This window comes from Sciurus vulgaris, assembly GCF_902686455.1.
Source record: "Sciurus vulgaris genome assembly, chromosome: 2".
NCBI lineage: Eukaryota > Metazoa > Chordata > Mammalia > Rodentia > Sciuridae > Sciurus > Sciurus vulgaris.
The window spans coordinates 120,833,900-120,855,980 of NC_136462.1; the positions used below are offsets into that span (position 1 = coordinate 120,833,900).

The 22,081-nt window shown below is 36.3% G+C and overlaps 1 protein-coding gene across 1 annotated transcript in view; it reads right to left on the reverse strand.

Annotated features, from left to right (window-relative positions):
* Positions 1 to 22,081, reverse strand: part of EDC3 (enhancer of mRNA decapping 3) — a 48,175-nt gene that overhangs the window by 13,992 nt on the left and 12,102 nt on the right. Inside the window, 1 exon segment of the mRNA XM_079127331.1 lies at positions 7,340 to 7,675. Coding sequence (XP_078983457.1) covers positions 7,340 to 7,675 — 336 coding nt within the window.

Genomic DNA, 22,081 nt, shown 5'->3' on the forward strand with positions numbered 1-22,081 from the left:
TTTTTTTTTTGGTACTGGGAATTGAATCCAGGGTTACTTAACCACTAAACCACATCCCCAACCACCCCGCCCCTCCCTTTTTGGAAACAGGGTCTCCCTAAATTGCTGAGGCTCACCTCAAACTTGCAATCCTCCTATTTTAGCCTCCTGAGTTGCTGGGATTACAGCCATGCACCACCACACCTAGTTAAGCTATATCCACTTCTATTACTTCTGTATTTATACCTTTGGCTGCTATACTCTAAAGTCCTTGACTTAGAGACATAACCATAACTTACAGATTATCTAATATGTAGCACATGGTTGGTATTCCATAAATGTTGATGGTCTGAAATAACTCTACTAGGCCAGCATTTGCAATTCACATTTGAAATTATTTTGGTTAGTCCAAAATTCATGAGCTCAAGTAATTCTCCCACCTCAGTCTCCTGTGTTGTTGGGACTGTAGGACTGTGCCATTATACCCAATTTGAAGTCAAATATTTATTGAGTAACAAGTACAAGCCGGGAATTGTGCTAGCTGCCCTTTTTTTTTTTTTTTTTTTGCGGTACTGGGGATCAAACTCAGGGCCTTGTGCTTGCAAGGCAAGCACTCTACCAGTTGAGCTATCTCCCCAGCCCTTGCTAGCTGCTTTTCTACAGTCTCATTTGCTTGACAAGTAATATCCCACTTACCAATAAGGGAACAGACTCAGTAATCTCTCTCACAGGACGAAGATACCACTGGCACACAAGGCCCTCTGTGCTTTGGTGCAAAGCTAGTCTTAATGTCTTTTACTCCCCCAAATTCTGTTGTGTGACCAATCTCACATAAAGTCTTTTACTCACACTATCCACCAGCACCTGCCTAGCCTACCACAAACATCCTCCTCTCTCTCTCTCTAGCTAGAGAAATCCTGCCCATGCTCCAAGGCTACCACTCCCACTCCTTTACTGAAGCTTTCCCTGATCCAGCCTCCAGAAGCCCTCCTGCCTCTGAATACCTGGTGCACTAATATATCTACACTCTCACATATGGCAGCTTTTCATCTCCATCACATTTTAATATACTGAAGGCAAGGACTATCTTAAGAATGAGTGACACATAATAAACACAGAATTTTGACTGACCCAAAATGTCCTAAGTATTTCTTTTAGAATATTATGAGTGTTGAGCAAAGATTCTTCTCTGAAGTCTCCTAAGCAGTGTTCTTTGGGAACATCTTGTCACCATAGAGTACTCACACACATCTAGCATTTTATATTTAAACTTAATATTCATGTGGGTGTATACACACACACACACACACACACACACACACACACACACACACACAATGTCTCCCAAAATTTCAAATTACAAGTCTGGAGCCAGAAAGATTGTAATCAATTCAGGGGAGGAACAATGGACACCATTATTTTGCAGGGTATACCCAAGTTAGAGGAATGTCTGACAGTCTGTGATTGTTAGAAACAGCAGCCCTGCCAAAGGACCTAAAAGGGCTTTCCAGAATGAAAAGCTCTGGATTAAACAAAGTGCTAAATTTAGCTGCTTCCTGAATGTTTTCCCAATCAAAAGACAGATTATAATGTGCCCCCTCCCACACACAGCTGGCAAAGTGTACTACCAAAAGGAGTATGAGCAATTAGTGAATAATGGCTTGCACACTGTTGACACCACTTAGTAAGAAGTCAATATGTAGGACACCAGCAGCAAGCTGTCAGAATCCCAAAATCCAAACCATCACCAATCGAGTAATAAACATGCTGTTCTTTTGCTACTCTGGGGATTAGTAGAAAATATTTAGTATTTTAGGACATGAATGTCACAAGGCCAGACTGGAGCACTATCCAGAATACTGCTGTAAACTGCTGGTCTAATTGGACAATTTCTGAGAGTATTAAAAGGATGTAGTCTATTTTGCCATTAAACTGCCCTTCTCTTCTTATACTACATCGTTACCTCTTTAACTTTTCCATATTCAGAAGAGAAAAAGAGATGTGATGGGTAAAAGCTTTTGCCTCTCTGAGTCTCGTGTCCTCATTTGTAAGATGAGAAAATTACACAAGATGACCAAGTAGCCTAACACTAACATTTTACAGCCCTAGATTGTTCCTCCAAATATTCCAGATAGTTTGCCTTACTCTGATCCTAAAACACTTGGATCAACTGAAAATGTGTCCTCGGCCCTGCACTATCTAATACCGTTCGATAAAAATCTGCTTGAAGCTTATGCACCTTGAAGCTGAAGCAGAGATGAAATTCACAGAAGCTGCTCAGCAAGTAACTGCTGCTTGCTCTATTTCCAGCAAGACAAAAGGGCTTTGATTTCTACCCCTTATCACTGTTAGGAACCATAGATTATATGAAGTTGCTGGGTTTCTTGTCCCCTCACTGTCATGTACCCACAGAATGTTACTGGTCACTACAAACCACAAGATGCCATACCCAGATTCTTGGCCAAGAACTAGCATCTGTGGTTTATACTATGTTGATGGCAATTTCAGGAAAATAGTTTCCTGAGAGGAGACAACTTTACGACCTCTGTCATTTAAAACAAAAGAGGTGTAAAAATGAAGTTGAGGAAGTGAGGTGAATGCAAAACGGAAAATTTCTACCTCTTCTTTTGTCTATTTTAGTCAGGTGTTTTCTCAGGCTCTTTTAGATTTGAGAAAATCTGCTACTTCACACTGTTATTTTTACCCTTTTAGTCAACTGACTCCAAGGCAGACCATAATCTTTCCCAACTCAGGAATTCCTACAGTATAAATATTTTCAGGAAATCACATATTGCATACTCCAACAACCTTGGCAGCACCACCCAGACTATACATAAAGAGGGCTACCAGCAGGAACAGCTTCCTTTACAACTGAGCAAGCAAGTCAGGAGGTGAACCTGGGAGTAGTACCTATAAATTACTAAATGCCTTTGAAAAACAAAACCCAGCAATTTAATTAAGACTGATTCTGAGCAAGGGTGTACCTCAAAGGAGTTCAGCAGTCACACTGTCAACTGCCATGTCAGAAAATTTCCTTGGTAAAGAGGCATGCCTATCATAATCTGCTAGTGAAAGACAATTTCTAGTTTTTCTTTATCTGACAGCCTGCCTATTTTTCACATTGAAAACACATGCAAAACAAAAACATATTAAAAAGATAGTGCACAATGATCAAGTAGGGTTCAACCCAGGGATGCAAGGTTGGTTCAACATATGGAAATCAATAAACAGAATTCATCACATCAAAAGACTTAAAGGCAAGAATCACATGATTATCTCAATAGATGCAGAAAATGCACTTGACAAAATTCAGCATCTATTCATGTTCAAAACACTAGAAAAACTAGGGATAGTAAGAACACACCTCAGATTGTAAAAGCTATATATTCTAAACCCCAGGTGAACATCATTCTAAATGGAGAAAAACTGAAAGCATAAAAACTGGAACAAGACAGGGATGCCCTCTTTTACCACTTCTATTCAACGTAGTCCTGGAAATGCTAGCTAGAGCAATTAGACAGAATACAGGTATTAAAGGGATAGAAATAGGAAAATAACTCAAACTATCCCTATTTGCTGACAACATGATTCTGTATTTTAGAAGACCCAAAAAACTTCACCAAGAAACATCTAGAACTCATAAATGAATTTAGCAAAGTAGCAGGATATAAAATTAACACCCACAAATCCTATATATTCCTATATATCAGTGATGAATCAACTGAACAAGAAATTAGGAAAACTATCCCATTCACAATAGCCTCAAAGAAAATAAAATATCTGGGACTCAATCTAACAAAAAAACCTCTACAATGAAAACTACATGGCTATTATCAAAAAATATAAGCAACAATAGGTGTTGGGGAAATGGGGATGTGGGGAAAAAGGTATACTCATACATTGCTGGTAGGAGTGCAAATTGGTGCAGCCACTCTGGAAAACAGTATGGAGATTCCTTAGAAAACTTGGAATGGAATCACCATTTGACCCAGTTATCCCACTCCTTAGTTTATACCCAAAGGACTTAAAATCAGCATACTACAGTAACGCAGCCACATCAATGTTTACAGAAGCTCAATTCACAATAGCCAGATTGTGGAACCAACCTAGATGCCCTTCAACAGATGAATAGATAAAGAAACTGTGGTATATATACACAATGGAATATTACTCAGCCATAAAGAATAAAATTATGGGGCTCGGGTTGTGGCTCAGTGCTCGCCTAGTATGCATGAAGTCCTGGGTTCAATCCTCAGCATCACATAAAAATAAAGTGAAGGTACTATGTCTACCTGCAACTAAAACAAAATATTGGAGAGAAAAGAAAAAAAAAAATTATGGCATTTGCAGGTAAATGGATGAAGTTGGAGAATATCATGCTAAGTGAGATAAGCCAATCCCCAAAACCCAAAGGCCAAATGTTTTCTGATAAGTGGATGCTGATACAAATGGGGGAGAAGGGGTAAGGGAAGAATGGAGGCACTTTGGATTGTGTAGAGGGAAGGGGGTAGGGGGAAGGAAAGATGGTGGAATGAGACAACCATTATTACCCTATGTACATGTATGATTACATGAATGGTATGACTACATGGTGTGCAACCAGAGAAATGAAAAGCTGTACTCCATTTGTGTACAATGAATCAGAAATAAATAAATTTTTAAGAAGTAAAAAAATAATAAAAAATAAATTTAAAGTGGGGGAAAACTACAAAACACTAAAGAAATAAACTGAATAAGACCTTAGAAGATGGAAAGATCTCCCATGTTCCTGGATAGGCAGAATTAATATTGCCAAAATGGTCATACTACCACAAGCACTATACAGATTTAATGCAATTCTTATTAAGGTATTGATGACATTCTTCACAGAAATGGAAAAGGCAGCCATGAAATCCATTTGGAGAAATAAGAGGCCCAGAACAGCCAAAGCAATTCTTAGCAAGAAAAGTAAAGTAGGAGGCAACACAATACCAGACCTTAAATTATACTACAGAGCTATAGTAACAAAAATGGCATGGTATTGGTACCAAAACATACATAAAGACCAATGGTACAGAATAGAAGAAGACAAACCCACATAAATACAGTTATCTTATACTAGACAAAGGCATTATAAACATACATTGGAAAAAAGATAGCCTCTTCAACAAATGGTCCTGGAAAACCTGGACATCCATATGTACCTAAATGAAGTTAAACCCCTATCTCTCACCCTGCAAAAAACTCAACTCAAAGTGGATCAAGGACCTAGGCATTACCTGAGACCCTGCACCTACTAGAAAAAAAAGTCAGTCCCAATCTCCATCATGTAGGCCTAGGAACCTAATTCCTCAGCAAGACTCCTAAAAGCACAAGAAGTAAAATGAAGAATCAATAAATGGGATGAAATCAAACTAAAAAGCTTCTTCACAGCAAAGGAAACGAACAATACATAAAGAGAGAACCTATAGAATGGGAAAAAATCTTTACCCCATGCACCTCAGATAGAGCATTAATCTCCAGCATATATAAAGAACTCCAAAAACTTAACACCAAAAAAACAAATAACCCAGTCAATAAATGGGCAAAGGAACTGAACAGACACAGAAGAAATATGAGTAATCAACAAATATATGAAAAAAAGTTCAACATAATTAGCGAGAAATGTGAATTAAAACAACACTGAGATTTTTATCTCACTTCAGTCAAAATGGCAATTATCAAGAATGCATTTAATAATAATAAATGTTGGTGAGGATGTGGGGAAAAAGCTACATTCACACATTACTGGTGGGACTGCAAATTGGTACGACTCTGGAAAGCAGTATGGAGATTCCTCAGAAAACTTGGAATGGAACCACCATTTGACCCAGTTATCCCACTCCTCAGCATATACCCAAAGGACTTAAAATAAGCATACTACATGACACAGCCACATGAATGTTTATAGCAGCTCAATTCACAATAGCTGAACTATGGAACCAACCCAGGTGCTCGTCAATAGATGGATAGAGAAAACGTGGTATATACACAATGGAATATTACTCAGCCATAAAAAATGAATTGATGGCATTTGCCGGTACAACGATGGAACTGGAGACTACCATGCTAAGTGAAATAAGCCAATCCCAAAAAACCAAGGCCCAAATGTTCTGATATGCGGATACTACTCACAATAGGTGGAAAGAAAGGAAGAATGGAGGGTCACCGGATTGGGACAGAGGGGAGTGGGGAGAATGGAGGGGGGGATAGGAATGGGAAAGATAGTAGAATGAATCAGACATAACTTTCCTAGGTTCATATATAGAATATATGACCAGTGTAACTTCATACCATGCACAACCACAAGAATGGGAAGTCATACTCTATGTATATATGATATGTCAAAATACATTCTATTGTCATGTATAACTAAAAAGAACAAATTAGGGAAAAAAAGCACATGAAAACAAGCTTTACACTCAAATACAAAAGAGCCCTACTGTGTCTCAAAAAAAAAAGTCATTTGTGCTTTTCCTCCAAATACAATTAAGTTGTCTCCAAAATTCTCCCTGTAACAACTACAAGCATTCAATATTTGTATTTCCTACATTCTGAACTTCAAACCAAAATGGTTCCATCTCTACTCCTTAAATGATTTTTTCTCTAGCTCTTCGATCACTCAACAACAATGGTTTGCAAACCATACTTCAAGAAACCCTGTAAATAGCATGGTTTATGGGGAGAGGCTGGGCCAGATAAGAGGGGAACCACCCCTCCCAAAGGTGCTTTTAACTGCTTCATAGGCCATATGTTTTGAAGAAATGGATCTAACACCATAAAAAGGAACAAAAAAGATCAGTGAGTTTACAGAACTAGACTACCATCTACAGTGACCTACATTAACTCCCAAGATACTACTTTGTTATATGAGAATTATACTAGCCAAACTGTAGAACGAAGACAACACGGCAAACAACTTTACTGAGAGACTAATTTTAGCCAGTGGTTTCAATTATCCATCTTCAATTATTTTTTACAGCACAAGTAACTAGTAAAACAGAGTTGAACTTCTTGGGGAATGTACAGGCAGTCTCAGATAAGCCAGAGTGACAAAAAGATCTGACTATTCAAATCTAGATAGTCCCTAAGCTATGTTCATCATAGCATACTTAACAGCAGACTGGATACAGGTAAGTGGACAGATAGAGAAACTCCTGCTCCTCAGTGGTAGGGTACTGAGGACACAATACCCAAGAGACAAAACTGGGCCAATCACTGAGTCACTTAAGTTACTTCCCAGGATAAGATTCTAACTCTTAAAAATGTTTTTCTTCTGTTTGAAGGATAAGACAGATCAAAGAGCAGTCTGTGGGATGTGGGACCTGGTGGTGCAACTCACCTGTGCAGAATTCCTTGCTCACATTGTGGGGTACTGTGATCCGACGGTAAACAATGGGCTCCGACTCCAGGATGTTCTCATCATGGCGATACCGAGTAGGCCTTTCATTTGGGATGCCCCGGGAACGAGTACCACTTCTCCTTTCATAGGTATCAATCTCCTCAAACACAGCCGCCTTGTCAAAAAGGGCCAGGTTCCCTTCAAAATCAAAATCTGTGTCTGGGATCTCCTCAATATCATCCCCAAAGCACTCATCATCTTTATTCTTCATTTGGCCATTCTTCAAACCACTTTTCTTTGGAGTTGCCTGATTTGGGTGCCTACTACTTGATGACCCTGGAGAAAATACAGGGACTAAAGTTAGTGTGCTCACAAATTGCTCAGTGGAAATGGAAAAATATAGTACATTAGTCTTTTGTAGAGTGTGTGACAAAAATCAAAGGTAAATTATTTCTAAATTATGTTAAGCAGCACAAACTACCACAAATCTTATGTGGAGTAACAGATTTCAAATATTACCCACATGACTAACTGATGAATACAAAATAAGCAGCACTATTAAAAAATGTTAACCTGTTCTGCCCTTCTTAAGGAATAACTTGACAATATGACCACTTAGTATCAGAAAAGTGGAAGGGCAAGAGTAGCATTTTTCCCCCACAGGGTCAGGTGGCTTCAATTTGAATGTCCTTCAGTCATAAGAGAATACTTCTGCAGTAAAAGAAGGTCAAATTCCTCAAAACATGACAGAGTATTCAACTGGTTCTTTTTCAGTGCTTTCTCAGGAAGCAACTAAGGCAAGACCCCAACAGGAAGAAAAACTTGCTTTAGAAACAGATTCCAGAGCTACATCTACCACTATAAACTGGTATTCTGACTTTTAAGGCGGTCTTTAGGCCTTTTGGTTAACTTCTTTCTTCAGCATTTTTTTCTTTTCTAGGTAAGCAGTTTCTGAACCATTAAATAACGACATATTAGGTTGATCCTGTAGAGACTCACCAAGATGCACAGCAACATCAGAACAGTCAACCACCCTCCACTGCTGAGACCCTATTTGGCTACCACACATCAGTCATCAGTCAACTACTACTCTAGCAGTCAATGCAGAAAGTTCCACAAAATTCTCCAAATTAACCATTCCCAGAGAATCCTGAATTAAATTTATACTCTTATCCCTGCCTGACTACCCTGAAAGGGTGGACTAAGTGACTGCTATGCACACTGAACCTCTCTGTGTCTTAGTCTAAATAAAGGCAATTTATTTTCTTTTGAGAAACTGAGTTCCTCAATTACTGAAAACCCTTAAGCAGCAATTAGAACGAGAAGCAAACCCCCTCACAAATTTCAGCTCAATTACACTGCTCTAACTCTTTCTCACATCACTCCCCTTCAAAGGACCAAGAGTGAGAAGACCTATCAACCAGTTACAGTTCTGTCATTAAAGTGCTATATAAGCTTCTACTTATCATTCAGCTTCTCAGGGTCCCAATTTCGTTGTATGTAAAATGTTCACTGTGGTGTCCCCAGCAGGGTTTCCAGGCAATCAGTAAATATTTGTTTGACAAATTAATCAACATCAGCAAGATCAATTATAATGATTACTCTAAAAAGTGTGGTATGCAAATATACTCATGTTGAAGTCTTCCTAATGCCAAATACTGGCATGGAAAAGAGCTGTGCTTAAGATATGATTTAAGTCTCTGGAAAAAAAAAAAAAACAAATGACAACTAAAATTATGAAGGGGAGGAAGAGTGGCAGAGATACCACAAACAGTTTGGATTAAGTTCCATTTTCAATCATTTGTCGAAGCATTTACTGAGAACATGCAGTGTGACAGAGCTAGGGTCTGTTAATAGTATGTAACTAAGACATGCTGCTCAACAGCAAGGGAGGGGAAATATGTATGCAAATAATGATATACAACATGATTCAAGTCATGAAAGAAGATTATATAAAGGGCCACATCTATGGAGAATATAGATTAGGAGTGAGAGAACAGGTATGAAATTACAGTCAAGATAACACACCATTAGCAACATGTCAATAAAGGAAGAAGAGTCCAGCTTTCAGGATTATCAATATACTGCCTCAAGTTGGTTTCTTTGGTTTTTTTTTTTTTTTTTTTTTTTTTTTTTTGGTACTGAGCATTAAACCCCAGAGGTACTTTACCACTGAGCTACATCTCCAGCCCTTTTTATTTTTTATTTTGAGACACGGTCTCACTAAGTTGCTTAGGACCTCACTTAGTTGCTAAGGTTGGCCTTAAATTTGCAATCCTCCTCTCAGCCTCCTAAATCACTGGGATTATAAGCATATAGCACTGCACCCAGATATTCTGCTTCAATATTAAATCAAACCATCTATTAGAAAATAGGTATCTCTCTCTAGTGGGTGTTCTCAACCCCCAGGGTGTACAAAATGATTCACTGGGATGCAAGAAGAAGATACTAAATATTCTATTTATTTTTCTTTTATCTAAAAACAGTAAGAAATTTAACATCATGAATTTAATGTACTAATAGAAACTGGCATCCTTACAAGGTTTCATGCTAACAAATCGGTGAGTATTTGAGATATCTGAGGAAATGTGACATTCCATAATAAAAGTCTGTCTATCAAAGTGGATTTACATCAACTTTTTAAAATTGTGGTAAGTATAGTCATGAGGCAATAGATGGGGATACTTCTAAGAAATGTGTTAGGCAATTTCATCATTGTTTGAACATCAGAGAATACTTATACAAATTAAGACTGCTATGTCACTAGGTAATATAATCTTCTTATGAGATCACCTATGTATACGTGGTTCATTGGTGACCAAAACATCATTATGTGGCACATGACCACACACACAAAACTTACCATTCTAACCTTTTTTTGTTGTTGGTTGTTTTTTGTAGTGCTGAAGATTAAACCAAAGGCCTTGCACACATTAGGCAAGTGTTTCACCACTGAGCTACAACCCCAATCCCTTAATCTTTTTGTAAGGGTATATACAATTCATGGCATTTAGTATTTCGACTTGTACAACCATATCAATTTTTAACTACAGCATCGAAAAATGAATACCTGACTAAAAAAGAGTCCAATGAAGAAACTGTGTATTAGTGCTGGGGATGGCACAGGTGGCACTTGTAGCACTTTCCTAAGCATGCCTTAGGCCTAGGTGGGGGCAGGGAGGAAAAAAACTGTGTATCAAAGGTAATATGTTCATATACAACTAAAAAAAAATATTTGAAAAAAAAGAAGGTAATACTAAGCCAGGTGCAGTGGCACATGCCTATAATCCTAGGGGCTTGAGAGGCTGAGGCAGGAGGATTGTGAGTTCAAAGCCAACCTCAGTGAAAGCAAGGTGCTAAGCAACTCAGTGAGACCCTGTCTAAAAGAATACAAAATAGGACTGGGGATGTGGCTCAGTGGTTAAATGCCCCTGAATTCAATCGCCACTATGCCCCCTCCTCCCAAAATACTAATGCCTATCATATGTGAACAGGAGAAGAGCAGAACTAACACTTCCCTATTCCTCTTTTTTCTCTTTTAGTACCAGGGATTGAACCTAGGGGCACTTAACCACTGAGCCACATTTACAGTCCTTTTTTATATTTTATTTAGAGGCAGGGTCTTGCTAAGTTCTGAGGCTAACCTTGAACTCAATCCTCCTGCCTCAGTCTCCCAAGCCACTGGGATTACAAGTGTGGGCCACTGTGCCAACCTGGCCCCTATTCCTCTTTAAAGGTCTATTTTGGACAGAACGAGGCCCTTAAAAAGTAATAAAATCAGATCTATAAAGATGGCCTCCCAAATTAAAAAGTATCAGCTAGGCTCAATCCCCTAGTACTTAAAAAAAAAAAAGTATCAAGCTTATTCCAACTATAAATTCACACTATCACTAATTAACATCACCCCAAGCTTATATTCTACACTGAGAGTCTGCAAACCACAGCCTAGGAGCCAAATCCAACCCACCAACTGTTTCTGTGAATAAAGTTAAATTGAGGCTGTTTTTGTGCCACAAAGTCAAAGTTAAATATTTGAAACAGAGACACTGTGGCCTGTAAAGCCTAAAATATTTGCCATCACTCTTTACAGATAGTCTGTTGACCCTGCTCTATATATCATGCCTCTCAGGAGTATTCTTTCCAGCTATGACTACCATTAAAAAAAACTAAACTAAATTCATCTAACTTTAGACCAATTCCTTGAATGTTTCATTCAAAATGTTAAGTATGTCACTTATTAATCTATTGTCTTGTTAAAAAATATTTTTAATTGTAGATGGACACAATACCTTTATTTTATTTTTATGTAGAGCTGAGGCTGAAATCCAGTGCCTCACATATGCTAGGCAAGCTTTCTACCACTGAGCTATAATCCCAGCCCTAATCTATTGTCTTTTAAGTCCTGATGCTAGGGCTATAACTCAACAAACTAAACTTCTCATTTGTGAGCTGGCTTCCTGTTAGATTCTACCCCAATAGTGGGTACTGGAAGAAAGAGAAAGAAAAGAGGAAAAGGGAAGAGGGCAACCACAAGAGTTGTCCAGGCAGTTACTTCCAGTCTCCAGCTTTTATTTCTGGCATGAACAGAGAGAACCAGAACTAGCCCACTGCACCCCCTCATAAGTATGGGCAATACCTCTGTGAAGCCTCTTCTCTGAAATCCAAGATTTTGGTGATTATTTTCCCTGGTGGTATATCAGTGTTTGAAAAATCAATGAAAGGTGAGCACAGTGGTGCATGCCTGCATTTCCAGATACTTGAGAGGTTGAGGATGAGGTTGAAGTGTGAGAAATACCTAGACTCAAGAGTTTGAGACTAGCCTAGGCAACACAGCAACACCCAGGCTTAAAAAAAAAAAAAAATTAAAAATCAATGACTCACAGTTAATCACTCTGTCCTGTATCTTTTTTTAAAAATATTTTTTAGATGTTGACAGATCTTTATTTATTCATTTACTTATATGTAGTGCTGAGAATCGAACCCAGTGCTTCATGTATGCTAGGCAAGTGCTGTACCACTGAGCCATTACCCCAGACCCTCTGTCCTATGTCTTAATAAAAAACATTTTGAATCATTAATAAAATATTACTGCAAAAAGATTCTTTCATATTTAATCCTTTTAAATTTGTACCTTTATGTCTTATATCTAATATATCTAATATGTAGGAATGATAGAAGTTAATAAATTAGTGAGCCAATCAAGGGTTTGGATGAATATTACAGAAATGTTTAGATCTAAAAGAGGAAACCTAATGAAATAGCATCAATATTATGAGTCAATATTTAATTTTTATTTTAAGGCACTATTCAGGTCAAAGCATAACTTCTTTGAAGCCAAATACAATTTATTTGTAAGAAAAAAATGGGGGGTGATCTTTATGAGTCTCTTCATTTCAGCCAACTTCATCTACAATCACACCAACTGCTTACTAAATCCAAAATACCATTTCACCCATGACAGTATTACAATCGGCAATTTTCTTTATTAATTCATTCACTCAAAATAGTCATTAAATACCTTCTATATTTTGGGACCTGTGCCAGGTGCTACAGATGAATAGTATAACCATAACCTCAGTCCTCATCTAATGTTACACTCATCCCTATCATCATTTTGAATTATTCTGCAGACCTAGTATTGAAATTGCCTATATTTTTCCAACACAGTATTTTCAAAAGGCCCATTTTAGAGTGAATTTTCTTCCCTGTAGAAAATCCTATTGTTGCCTATCCAACATCTGGACCCCCCCAACCCTCAAAACAAAATCCCACTTTTCCCCCCAGATACTTTCAGGTGAGAGAGATTAATTTCTAAATCAATCATGGTGGCACTCATGCAAATAAATGGTTTAAGTATGGGCATGTGAAACAATAGGCCAAGAAAACATGATAGGACGGGTTGAGGAAGGTATCAGATAAAAATAATAAAAATGATAAAAATCTCCTCACTCCCAAAATCCTGGTTCAGTCTAACAATCTTGCCTCCCAGATGACAGGATTTTTTTTGGCCATACTCAGGATTGAATCCAGGGGTGAACACTGAATTTTTTTTTTTTTTTAACAAGTTTTAAGATAGGGTCTCCTTAGGTTGCCAAGGCTGGCCTTGAACTTGCAATTCTCTTGCCTGAGCCTCTCAGTAGCTGGGATTAACAAGTATGTGCCTGGCTTGAGAAGGACAGTTGATAATATCTGGAATTATTTGGGGTTGTTACAATTGATGGTGGTGAAGGTGCTACTGGCATCTAGTATAGAGAAGCCAGGGATGCTGCTTGACATCCTAAAATGCACAGGACAGTCGCCTCCACAACAAAAATTATATGGCCTCAAATGTCAACAGTACTGAGGTTGAGAAACCCTGTTAAAGATGACACATTAGAAGAGGACCTCTTTTTTCTGTTATGTCTGGATGAGACACACAGATCTGCTATAGTCAGCTATTATCAATTTGAGGACAAAACCAATACACAAAAGAGAGCTTGGAGAAATTATTAAAGACTTGACTGTACTGTACCTGGAAATGATACCTCTGAATTTACTGTGATAAAATTTATTACCTAAGTCACTGAGCAGGGTTTTTCTACTATTCACATCCACAACATCCTATTATAATCAATCTGTCACTTAAACAGTTACCATAAGCTTTTTTCACAAAACTATTTTAGTTCTTATAATAGTACAAGGTATTAGAAAGCAGAAAAATGTTATTGTCTACAGTCATCTACTAGTTTAAAGGAAGAAAGACACTAAAAACTCCCATTTTTGTCATCCTTGAGAACCTATTTGACACAATCTTATTTGGATTTAATATACATGTTATCTGTTTGTTTCTATACAATCCAGTTAAAACTGCCAGTCTACAAATGAGGAAACAAGGGTGAGAGGCTAAATACCCCACTCCAAATTTACACAGCTAATAAATGTTTCAATTACAATATGAACATTATCAAATTCCAAATTCTGTACTATTTCCACGTATATAGGCGTAGGGAAACCATGTAGCTCATACAGATGTAGGCAAAGCTAAAAGAACCAGGAAAGAGGAACATGTAGATCAGTGGCAGAGCACTTCTTGCCTGGCATTTGTAAGGCCCTGGGTTCAATCCCCATTTACCACCAAATTAAAAAAGCTTCAGTACTGCACAGTTGTAAAAGAAGGGCTTCAAAGGCAAAGTTTTGCATCCTGCTTATTTTGCTTAGGAGCATCTTCCTATTTTTACAAAATAGTTCTTCAAATCTTATTTTATGACTACATAAATTACATATTATACTCTATTAATACTGAGTATACAGATCATCTCTACTGATGATCTTTTAAGGTGTTTCTCATTTTTATTGTTATTGACTCAGCCAAAATACACCATCTTTGATTATTCCTGCTGGAAAAATTACCCCCACCTGAGTATTCATGACCCAGCACTTACTCTATATACTTTCTTTGTACAGTAGTTAATCGTGTTCTTGCTCTAACTCCCTAAGGAGTTTATAAACCAACAAAAGGGAAGAAACCATGTCATTCATATCTGTCACCCAACACTATGTCTGGTCTACCATTACGTAAACAAAATCTCTACTGAATTTAAGAAATCAAAACATCTGTATTAAACAAAATAAACATCAACCAAACAAAAGTTCAGAGTCTAAAAAGAGGTTATGAATTAAATCTAAACAGCTATATCAAACAAACTGAAACAAACATCAGCCAAACAAACTAAAGATCAGATTCTAAAAAGATGTTATAAAAGAAAGGCAACTTGAGATTAACTACAGAGAAAGAGTGAGCCACCAAAAATTATGCCAAGTTTGTTGCGTGACTGAACAAGCCGGCAAGATGAAGTTGTTGACAGTATGAGGCAAGGGCTTCAGAGAAACAAAGTTCAGTCATGACCAACATGAATAGACAATGAACTATTCTGAATAATCACAACGACAGATGAAGATAAGCAACTGATCAATGAGGGCAAAGATAAGGTAGACCAAATTGTAGAGAAAAAAAAGATACAGACACGGCTAAAAAAAAAAAAAAAAAAAAAAAAGGAGCCAGTTTTAAAGAGAAAACAGAAAGAACCATGTCTTCAAAGTGCAAAAAAACTCTGCAGACAGTTCAGACTTCCCAATGACCTTGGCAAAAAGGCCAATTATTTGGGTGCTAAGTCAATTTTTGCAACATCATCACGTGTTTCTCTTAACAACCAGACTGGTGTCTAGGGCTAATAAACACTAGACTTATATCAGTATGAGTGTTCAGAAGTACTTGAAGGAAGAGAGTACAGTGTGGAAACAACACATTTTGTTCACTTAAAAAAAAAAAAAAAAAAAAAAGGCTACTAAGTGGTACCTACTTCATATCATGCCACATGATGCTAAGGTACAGAAAAACATAGAAAGGCAAAGAAAACAATCATGGCTGGCTGTAAAGCTTTTCTCAGCATGCTGACAAAGTGCCCTGCTCTAAAGACTAACAGGATTTACAATGGGTAATGCCTTAAATTGGTCCTAATGATCCTGGTCACTGGGCACTATTTCTGGCTCTGCTACAGTACTCTACAATTATAACTTGTACTAAACCCAGAGTTGTGAATTTAGAAGGTCTCAGGTTTGTTGTTGTTGTTGTGTGTGTGCTCTTCTGAATGCAGGATTTTCCATTCATTCAAAATCTATATACTAAGGACCAGCTATGTTTTAAACACTTCCAGAAAAGCAGAGTGAAAACATTTCCAAGAGGATATACTGACATTACAAATTAGCAAAGAAAGATAATACAACATAAAATAAATAAAAATCAGGCTAAGACACTCAGTTGTTTTGTTCTTCCCTTTCTTCATACAGTATGACAATATTAGGAAGTCCTGGGTGAATAAGCTGTCTCAGTATTTGGTTTCCTCAAACCAAAGTGTCTCGCTTTGTATTAAGCAAGGTAGCCTTTGGCCATTGGGAGAGTGAAACACTTCCTTTGGAAAAGATAAACAGTGCTGCCCACACTTTACCTTTTGATAACAAGGGCCAAGCATATGTTAAGACTGGAGGCTGGCCATGTTCCTGTGCCATTTTTCTGCCAGCCTTTGGCACGCAGGCCTTTTGGCCAGGACATCTTGTAACAAACCCATTGTTGTGTAACCCTCAGTGCCACGAATTTATTGGCTTTTGTCACACACACATATTGTAAAGGGGAACTTTGTTCTGCACTTAGCATGCTAAAGGGTACTTTATGGTCAAATTGCAAGTGTTTTAGAGCCAGACTTGACAAACTTTATGAAAAGGTGTTTGATGATATCTGGGGCTTCTGATTATCTCCACAATTCCAGGTCCTGCATTTTTGTCTGTTTGATATATGAAAAATCAAGGAGATAAGTCAGGAGGACTTCAGTAGGACCATGAAAATTCAAATCATTACTTCTGACCTCAGATGCAGGAATGACTATTACACTGAACAGACTATTATAGAACAACCACACTGCAACAAGATAATATACTATATCTTTCAATTTAAAATGTTTAATTCCACTTCTTAAATTCTCTATACCCAGAAGGGGTACAATAAAGGGAAATGTAACCACCTCTGCCTATATGCATGAGCTACTTTCATGTTCTTTAGGCCTAAGGAGCCTTAACTCAAACATTAAATTTTTATTCAAGTGCACATAGCCAATGACAAGTTCACAAGCTGCAATTTCAGAAAGGGTTGCCTTTAATCTGCCACTAATGGTTACCATTTTTAGCTATGTCATGGAATTTGACAAATATGATTTGCATCCATACACAGACCTAAATTCTTAAATCTTAAGTAGTTTCTGTCCACTCCTTGGGACTCCATTTGACAAATTTCTCCATTTGACAAATATTCTGTTCATGGAAATTGGGTTCATGAAAATTATTCATCCCCACCACCAACCTAAGGGAAGAGATTAAAATCTGGTTGTGCCAAGTCTCTCATCCATGTTGAATTAGGTGACTACAACTAACAAATTCCTCAACAACTCAATACTAACCTTGAAAGAACACTTAAAAGTCAGATTTGAAGAGATTACATTCTTACAGCTTCATCAATCTACTAGTCTCAACATCAATGTATACTGAATAAAATCCTAAGGCAGATTTTTCTGTTCATCTTATGGGCTCAAGGTCATAAGCTCGGTGGTAGAGCACTTGCCTAGCATATCTGAGGCACTGGGTTCAATCCTCAGCATCAAATAAAAATAAATAAAATAAAGGAATTGTGTCCATCTACAATCTACAACAAGGAATAGAACTCTATCTTCTACCAGAAGCCAATTCTGAGCCACCTCTCATCATTAACTTCAAGATCAGATATTTTCCATATTAATCTGGATTCTAAAGAAGCTCCCTGAAACAGAGTAACATTTACTGCCCCATGATCTCTTTACCTTATTAGGTGCAGTTTATCTAGAAAAAAATAACTGATTAAAGAGCAAAAACAGAATAAGCATCACCTACAGTATGCTTTTCAGAGTGACCTCACTTATGTATGTATCAAAGTGACTTGTTAAAGGTCAAATAAATTTCTTGCTTTGAAGCTAACTGCATTCTTTTAAGAAAGTTGCTACAAAAGTTAGTAATGGGGGGGGTCAAGCAAAAATTCTTATCATAAATTAGTTACTGCTCTCCTAGGTATTTAATAATACAATTGATCTGAAATCTATGTCACAAAAACCTGCACACAAGTCTTTATAGCAGCTTTATTCATAATCGTCAAAAACCTGAAGCAACCAAAAGTCCTTCGATATAGTTGAATGGATAAACAAATGTTGATATATCCTCACGGTGGAATATTATTCAGTAATAAAAAATGAGCTATCAAGCCACAAAGGATGTGAATGAAGCTTCAATGCATATTGCTAAGTTTGAAGCCAGTCTGAAAAGGCTACATATTGTATGGTTTTAATTATGTGACACTGTAGAAAACAAAAACCACAGAGATGGTAAAAACATCAATAGTTGACAGGGTAAGTGGAGAGGAAAGACAGGGAGAGTAATGACACACACAAAACTATGTATTTGTCAAAACCCACAGAATTTTATAGCATAGAGAATGAGACAATATATGCAAGTTTAAAAATTAATTTAGGAGGATAGAGAAATCCCAGGATGGAAAGCAGAATGTGATAATCTAACTGTATTCTGAATACACAGGAAAAAAAATCAATGAAGTGGGTAATGAACCTAAGTGATTCTGGAAATAGTCTAAGATGAAAGACAAAAGAGACTCTACATGAACACTGTATTTGACAGTTTACCATGAGGATAGGAGATAAAGTTAATGATTCTGATACAGGTTGAGTACCCTTATTTGAAATGCATGGGAAAAGAAGTCTTTTGGATTTCAGGAATTTTGGAATATCTACATATATATATAACAAGATTATCTTGGAAATAGGACCCACATCTAAACATGAAATTCATTTATGCTTTATATACACCTTACAATTACAGTCCGAAGGTCATTTTTTTTATATATAGTATTTTCAGTGTACTTGCATTTTAACTACAACCTGTCACATAAGAATAGCATTACTGATTTTCTACTGTGACATCACATCTGTGCTCAAGTTTCAGATTTTGGAGTACAGTGGATTTTGGATTTTCATATTAGGGATACTCAATGTGTACCACTATACACATATACTAGAATTGAATAAATGGATAAGATGGTAGGAGACAGGTTTCTCACTTTTGGAGTGGGAGGTTACAGCAAAAAGAGGTTTGAATGGGACTGGGGTTGTGACTCAGTGGTAGAGCACTTGCCTTGAAAATATGATTTCAGCACCATATTAAAAAAATAAATAAAGGTATTGCATTCATTTACAACTAAAAAAATTTTTTTTAAAAAGGTTAGAATGGGGCTGGGGAGATAGATCAGTTGGTAGAGTGCCTGCCTCGCAAGCACAAGGCCCTGGGTTCAGTCCCCAGCACCGCAAAAAAAAAGGTTAGAATGATCAATATGGTAATGGATTAAAGGTGAAGACATCAATATGGACTCATTTAGCACAATATAATATATATGATTATATGCAGAAATATTTATAGATATGAATATATATACTGGCTAAATATACATATATATATTTCCTTGCCATAAGCTATAAGGAAAATACCCAGGAGCAGTGAGAACATCTGTGCCTAGATCCTGGTAGCTAATACCATTTTACAATAAAAGGAGACAGGGCTCTTTGTTGACATAACTGACTTCAGGGCTAGGACAGGAAATATTTAAGATAAGCCTTAAGCATCTTATAGTGCTAGAAAGCAAGGAAGTACTGGGGGTGGGGTGGGGAGGAATTCCTCAATGCTGGGAGATGTCAAAAGGATATAAAAGGGCTGAGGATGCGGCTCCATGGTAGAGCACCTGCCTGGCATGAATGAGTTCAATTATAGTACCACAGGAAAACAACAATAACAACAAAAAGACACACAGCAGAAGAATTAAAGAAACTGAAAGAAAGCTTTATAGTTAAAAAAAAAAAAAAAAAAAAAGGGACATAAGAGTCGTCTGAAAGAGATCCCAATGGTCAAAGGTGAAATAATTTGAACACCAAAATAAAGTAGTACTAAATTATAAACCAAAGTAAAAACATACACCTGAGTCCACAGCATATTGATAAAAATGAGTGAAGAAATAAATAAATAAATGGTGGAAAAGAGATATATCTCTGATACCAGGGAATTCCAAATAATTTATGTAGAAACTATACTATCACAGAAAATGAGCATAATTCTCCCTCCATGGACATAATGGTGACTCCCTACTAAAGACTATAGTATGCAAAGAGGGGGGGAAATGAGTAAATTTACAAAGAAGAAACCTTGACACACTACTTTAGCCACGTGATCAGAATTTAATATCAAAAGTCATAACTGGGGCTGGGGTTGTGGCTCAGTGGTAGAGCACATGCCTACTATGTGTGAGGCACTGGGTTCAATTCTCAGCACCACATATAAATAAATGAATAAAATAAAGGTCTATCGACATCTATAAAAATTTTTTAAAAAACCTTAAACAAGAGACTGGAGATATAGCTCAGTTGGCAGAGTGCTTGCCTTGCAAGCATAAGGCCCTGGGTTCAAACCCCAGCACCACAAAAAAAAAAACAAAAAAAAAACCTTAAACAAAAAGAAAGTCATAACTGTGGACATAGTATGCACCCTTGACACAATGTGATATAAATGGTATTTTACTTCCGTTTTCCCCAAAACACACAACCCCACTTTAATCGTGAGAAAACATCAAATACTAATTAAGGGACATTCTACAAAATGCCTGACTAGTGTTCAACAAAACTGTGTAGGGCATTAAAAATAAGGAAAGTCTGTCAGGGTGTGGTGGCACACACCTCTAATCACAGTGGCTCAGGAGGCTGAGGCAGGAGGATCACAAGTTCAAAGCCAGCATCAGCAACTTAGCAAGAGCCTAAGAAACTCAGTGAGACCCTGTTTCTAAACAAAATTTGAAAAAGGGCTGGGGAAGTGGTTGAGCATCTCTGGGTTTAACCCCCAGCACCAAATAAATAAATAAATAAATAAATAAATAAATAAATAAATAAATAAATAAATAAATAAATAAATAAATAAATAAATAAATAAATAAATAAATAAATAAATAAATAAATAAATAAATAAATAAATAAATAAATAAATAAATAAATAAATAAATAAATAAATAAATAAATAAATAATAATAAATAAATAAATAAATAAATAAATAAATAAATAAATAAATAATAAATAAATAAATAAATAAATAAATAAATAAATAAATAAATAAATAAATAAATAAATAAATAAATAAATAAATAAATAAATAAATAAATAAATAAATAAATAAATAAATAAATAAATAATAAATAAATAAATAAATAAATAAATAAATAAATAAATAAATAAATAAATAAATAAATAAATAAATAAATAAATAAATAAATAAATAAATAAATAAATAAATAAATAAATAAATAAATAAATAAATAAATAAATAAATAAATAAATAAATAAATAAATAAATAAATAAATAAATAAATAAATAAATAAATCTAATTCTGAGAAACTATCACAGCCCAGAGAAGTTGTGACTACTAAATGTGAAGTGGTATGCTGAACGGGACTCAGGAATAAGGACATCAGATAAAAACTAAGGCAATCTGAATAAAATATGTACTTTACTTAATAGTGTACTGCTTCATTAATTATAAAAAACATACCACATAATGTAAGATATTAACAAATACGCAAGAAAAAAATGCACAGGAACATTATAAAGTGTTATTAACAAGTAAATATTTGCAGTTAAAAAAATATTTTTTTAAAAGAAAGTTTTTTTGTTTTTTAGAAGAGGTTAAAATCTAAAATGGAATGTGTCATTTCCTATCCAAGCATTCTACAGTTTTACTAAGGATACAGAAGAAGTAACAATTGAACTTCAATCATCAATTCCCATAGTTGATTCTCAGGCACTTAAAGAAATCACTTTGACAGGAGGATTGCAAGTTTGAGGCCAGCTTAGACAACTGATTGAGACCTCTTCTCAACATTAAAAAAATAATAAAAAAAGACTGGGAATGTAGCTGAATAGTAGAGTGTCCCTGTTCAGGCCCAGCACTGGTTGTGGAGGAAGAACATGTACACAGGGGGGAAAACAGAAATGAGCTTGGAGGCAAAAAAAAAAAAAAAAAAAAAATGAGTTAGCATTCACACAGCACACTAAAAACTCCCTAATGCCACTGGGATCACAGT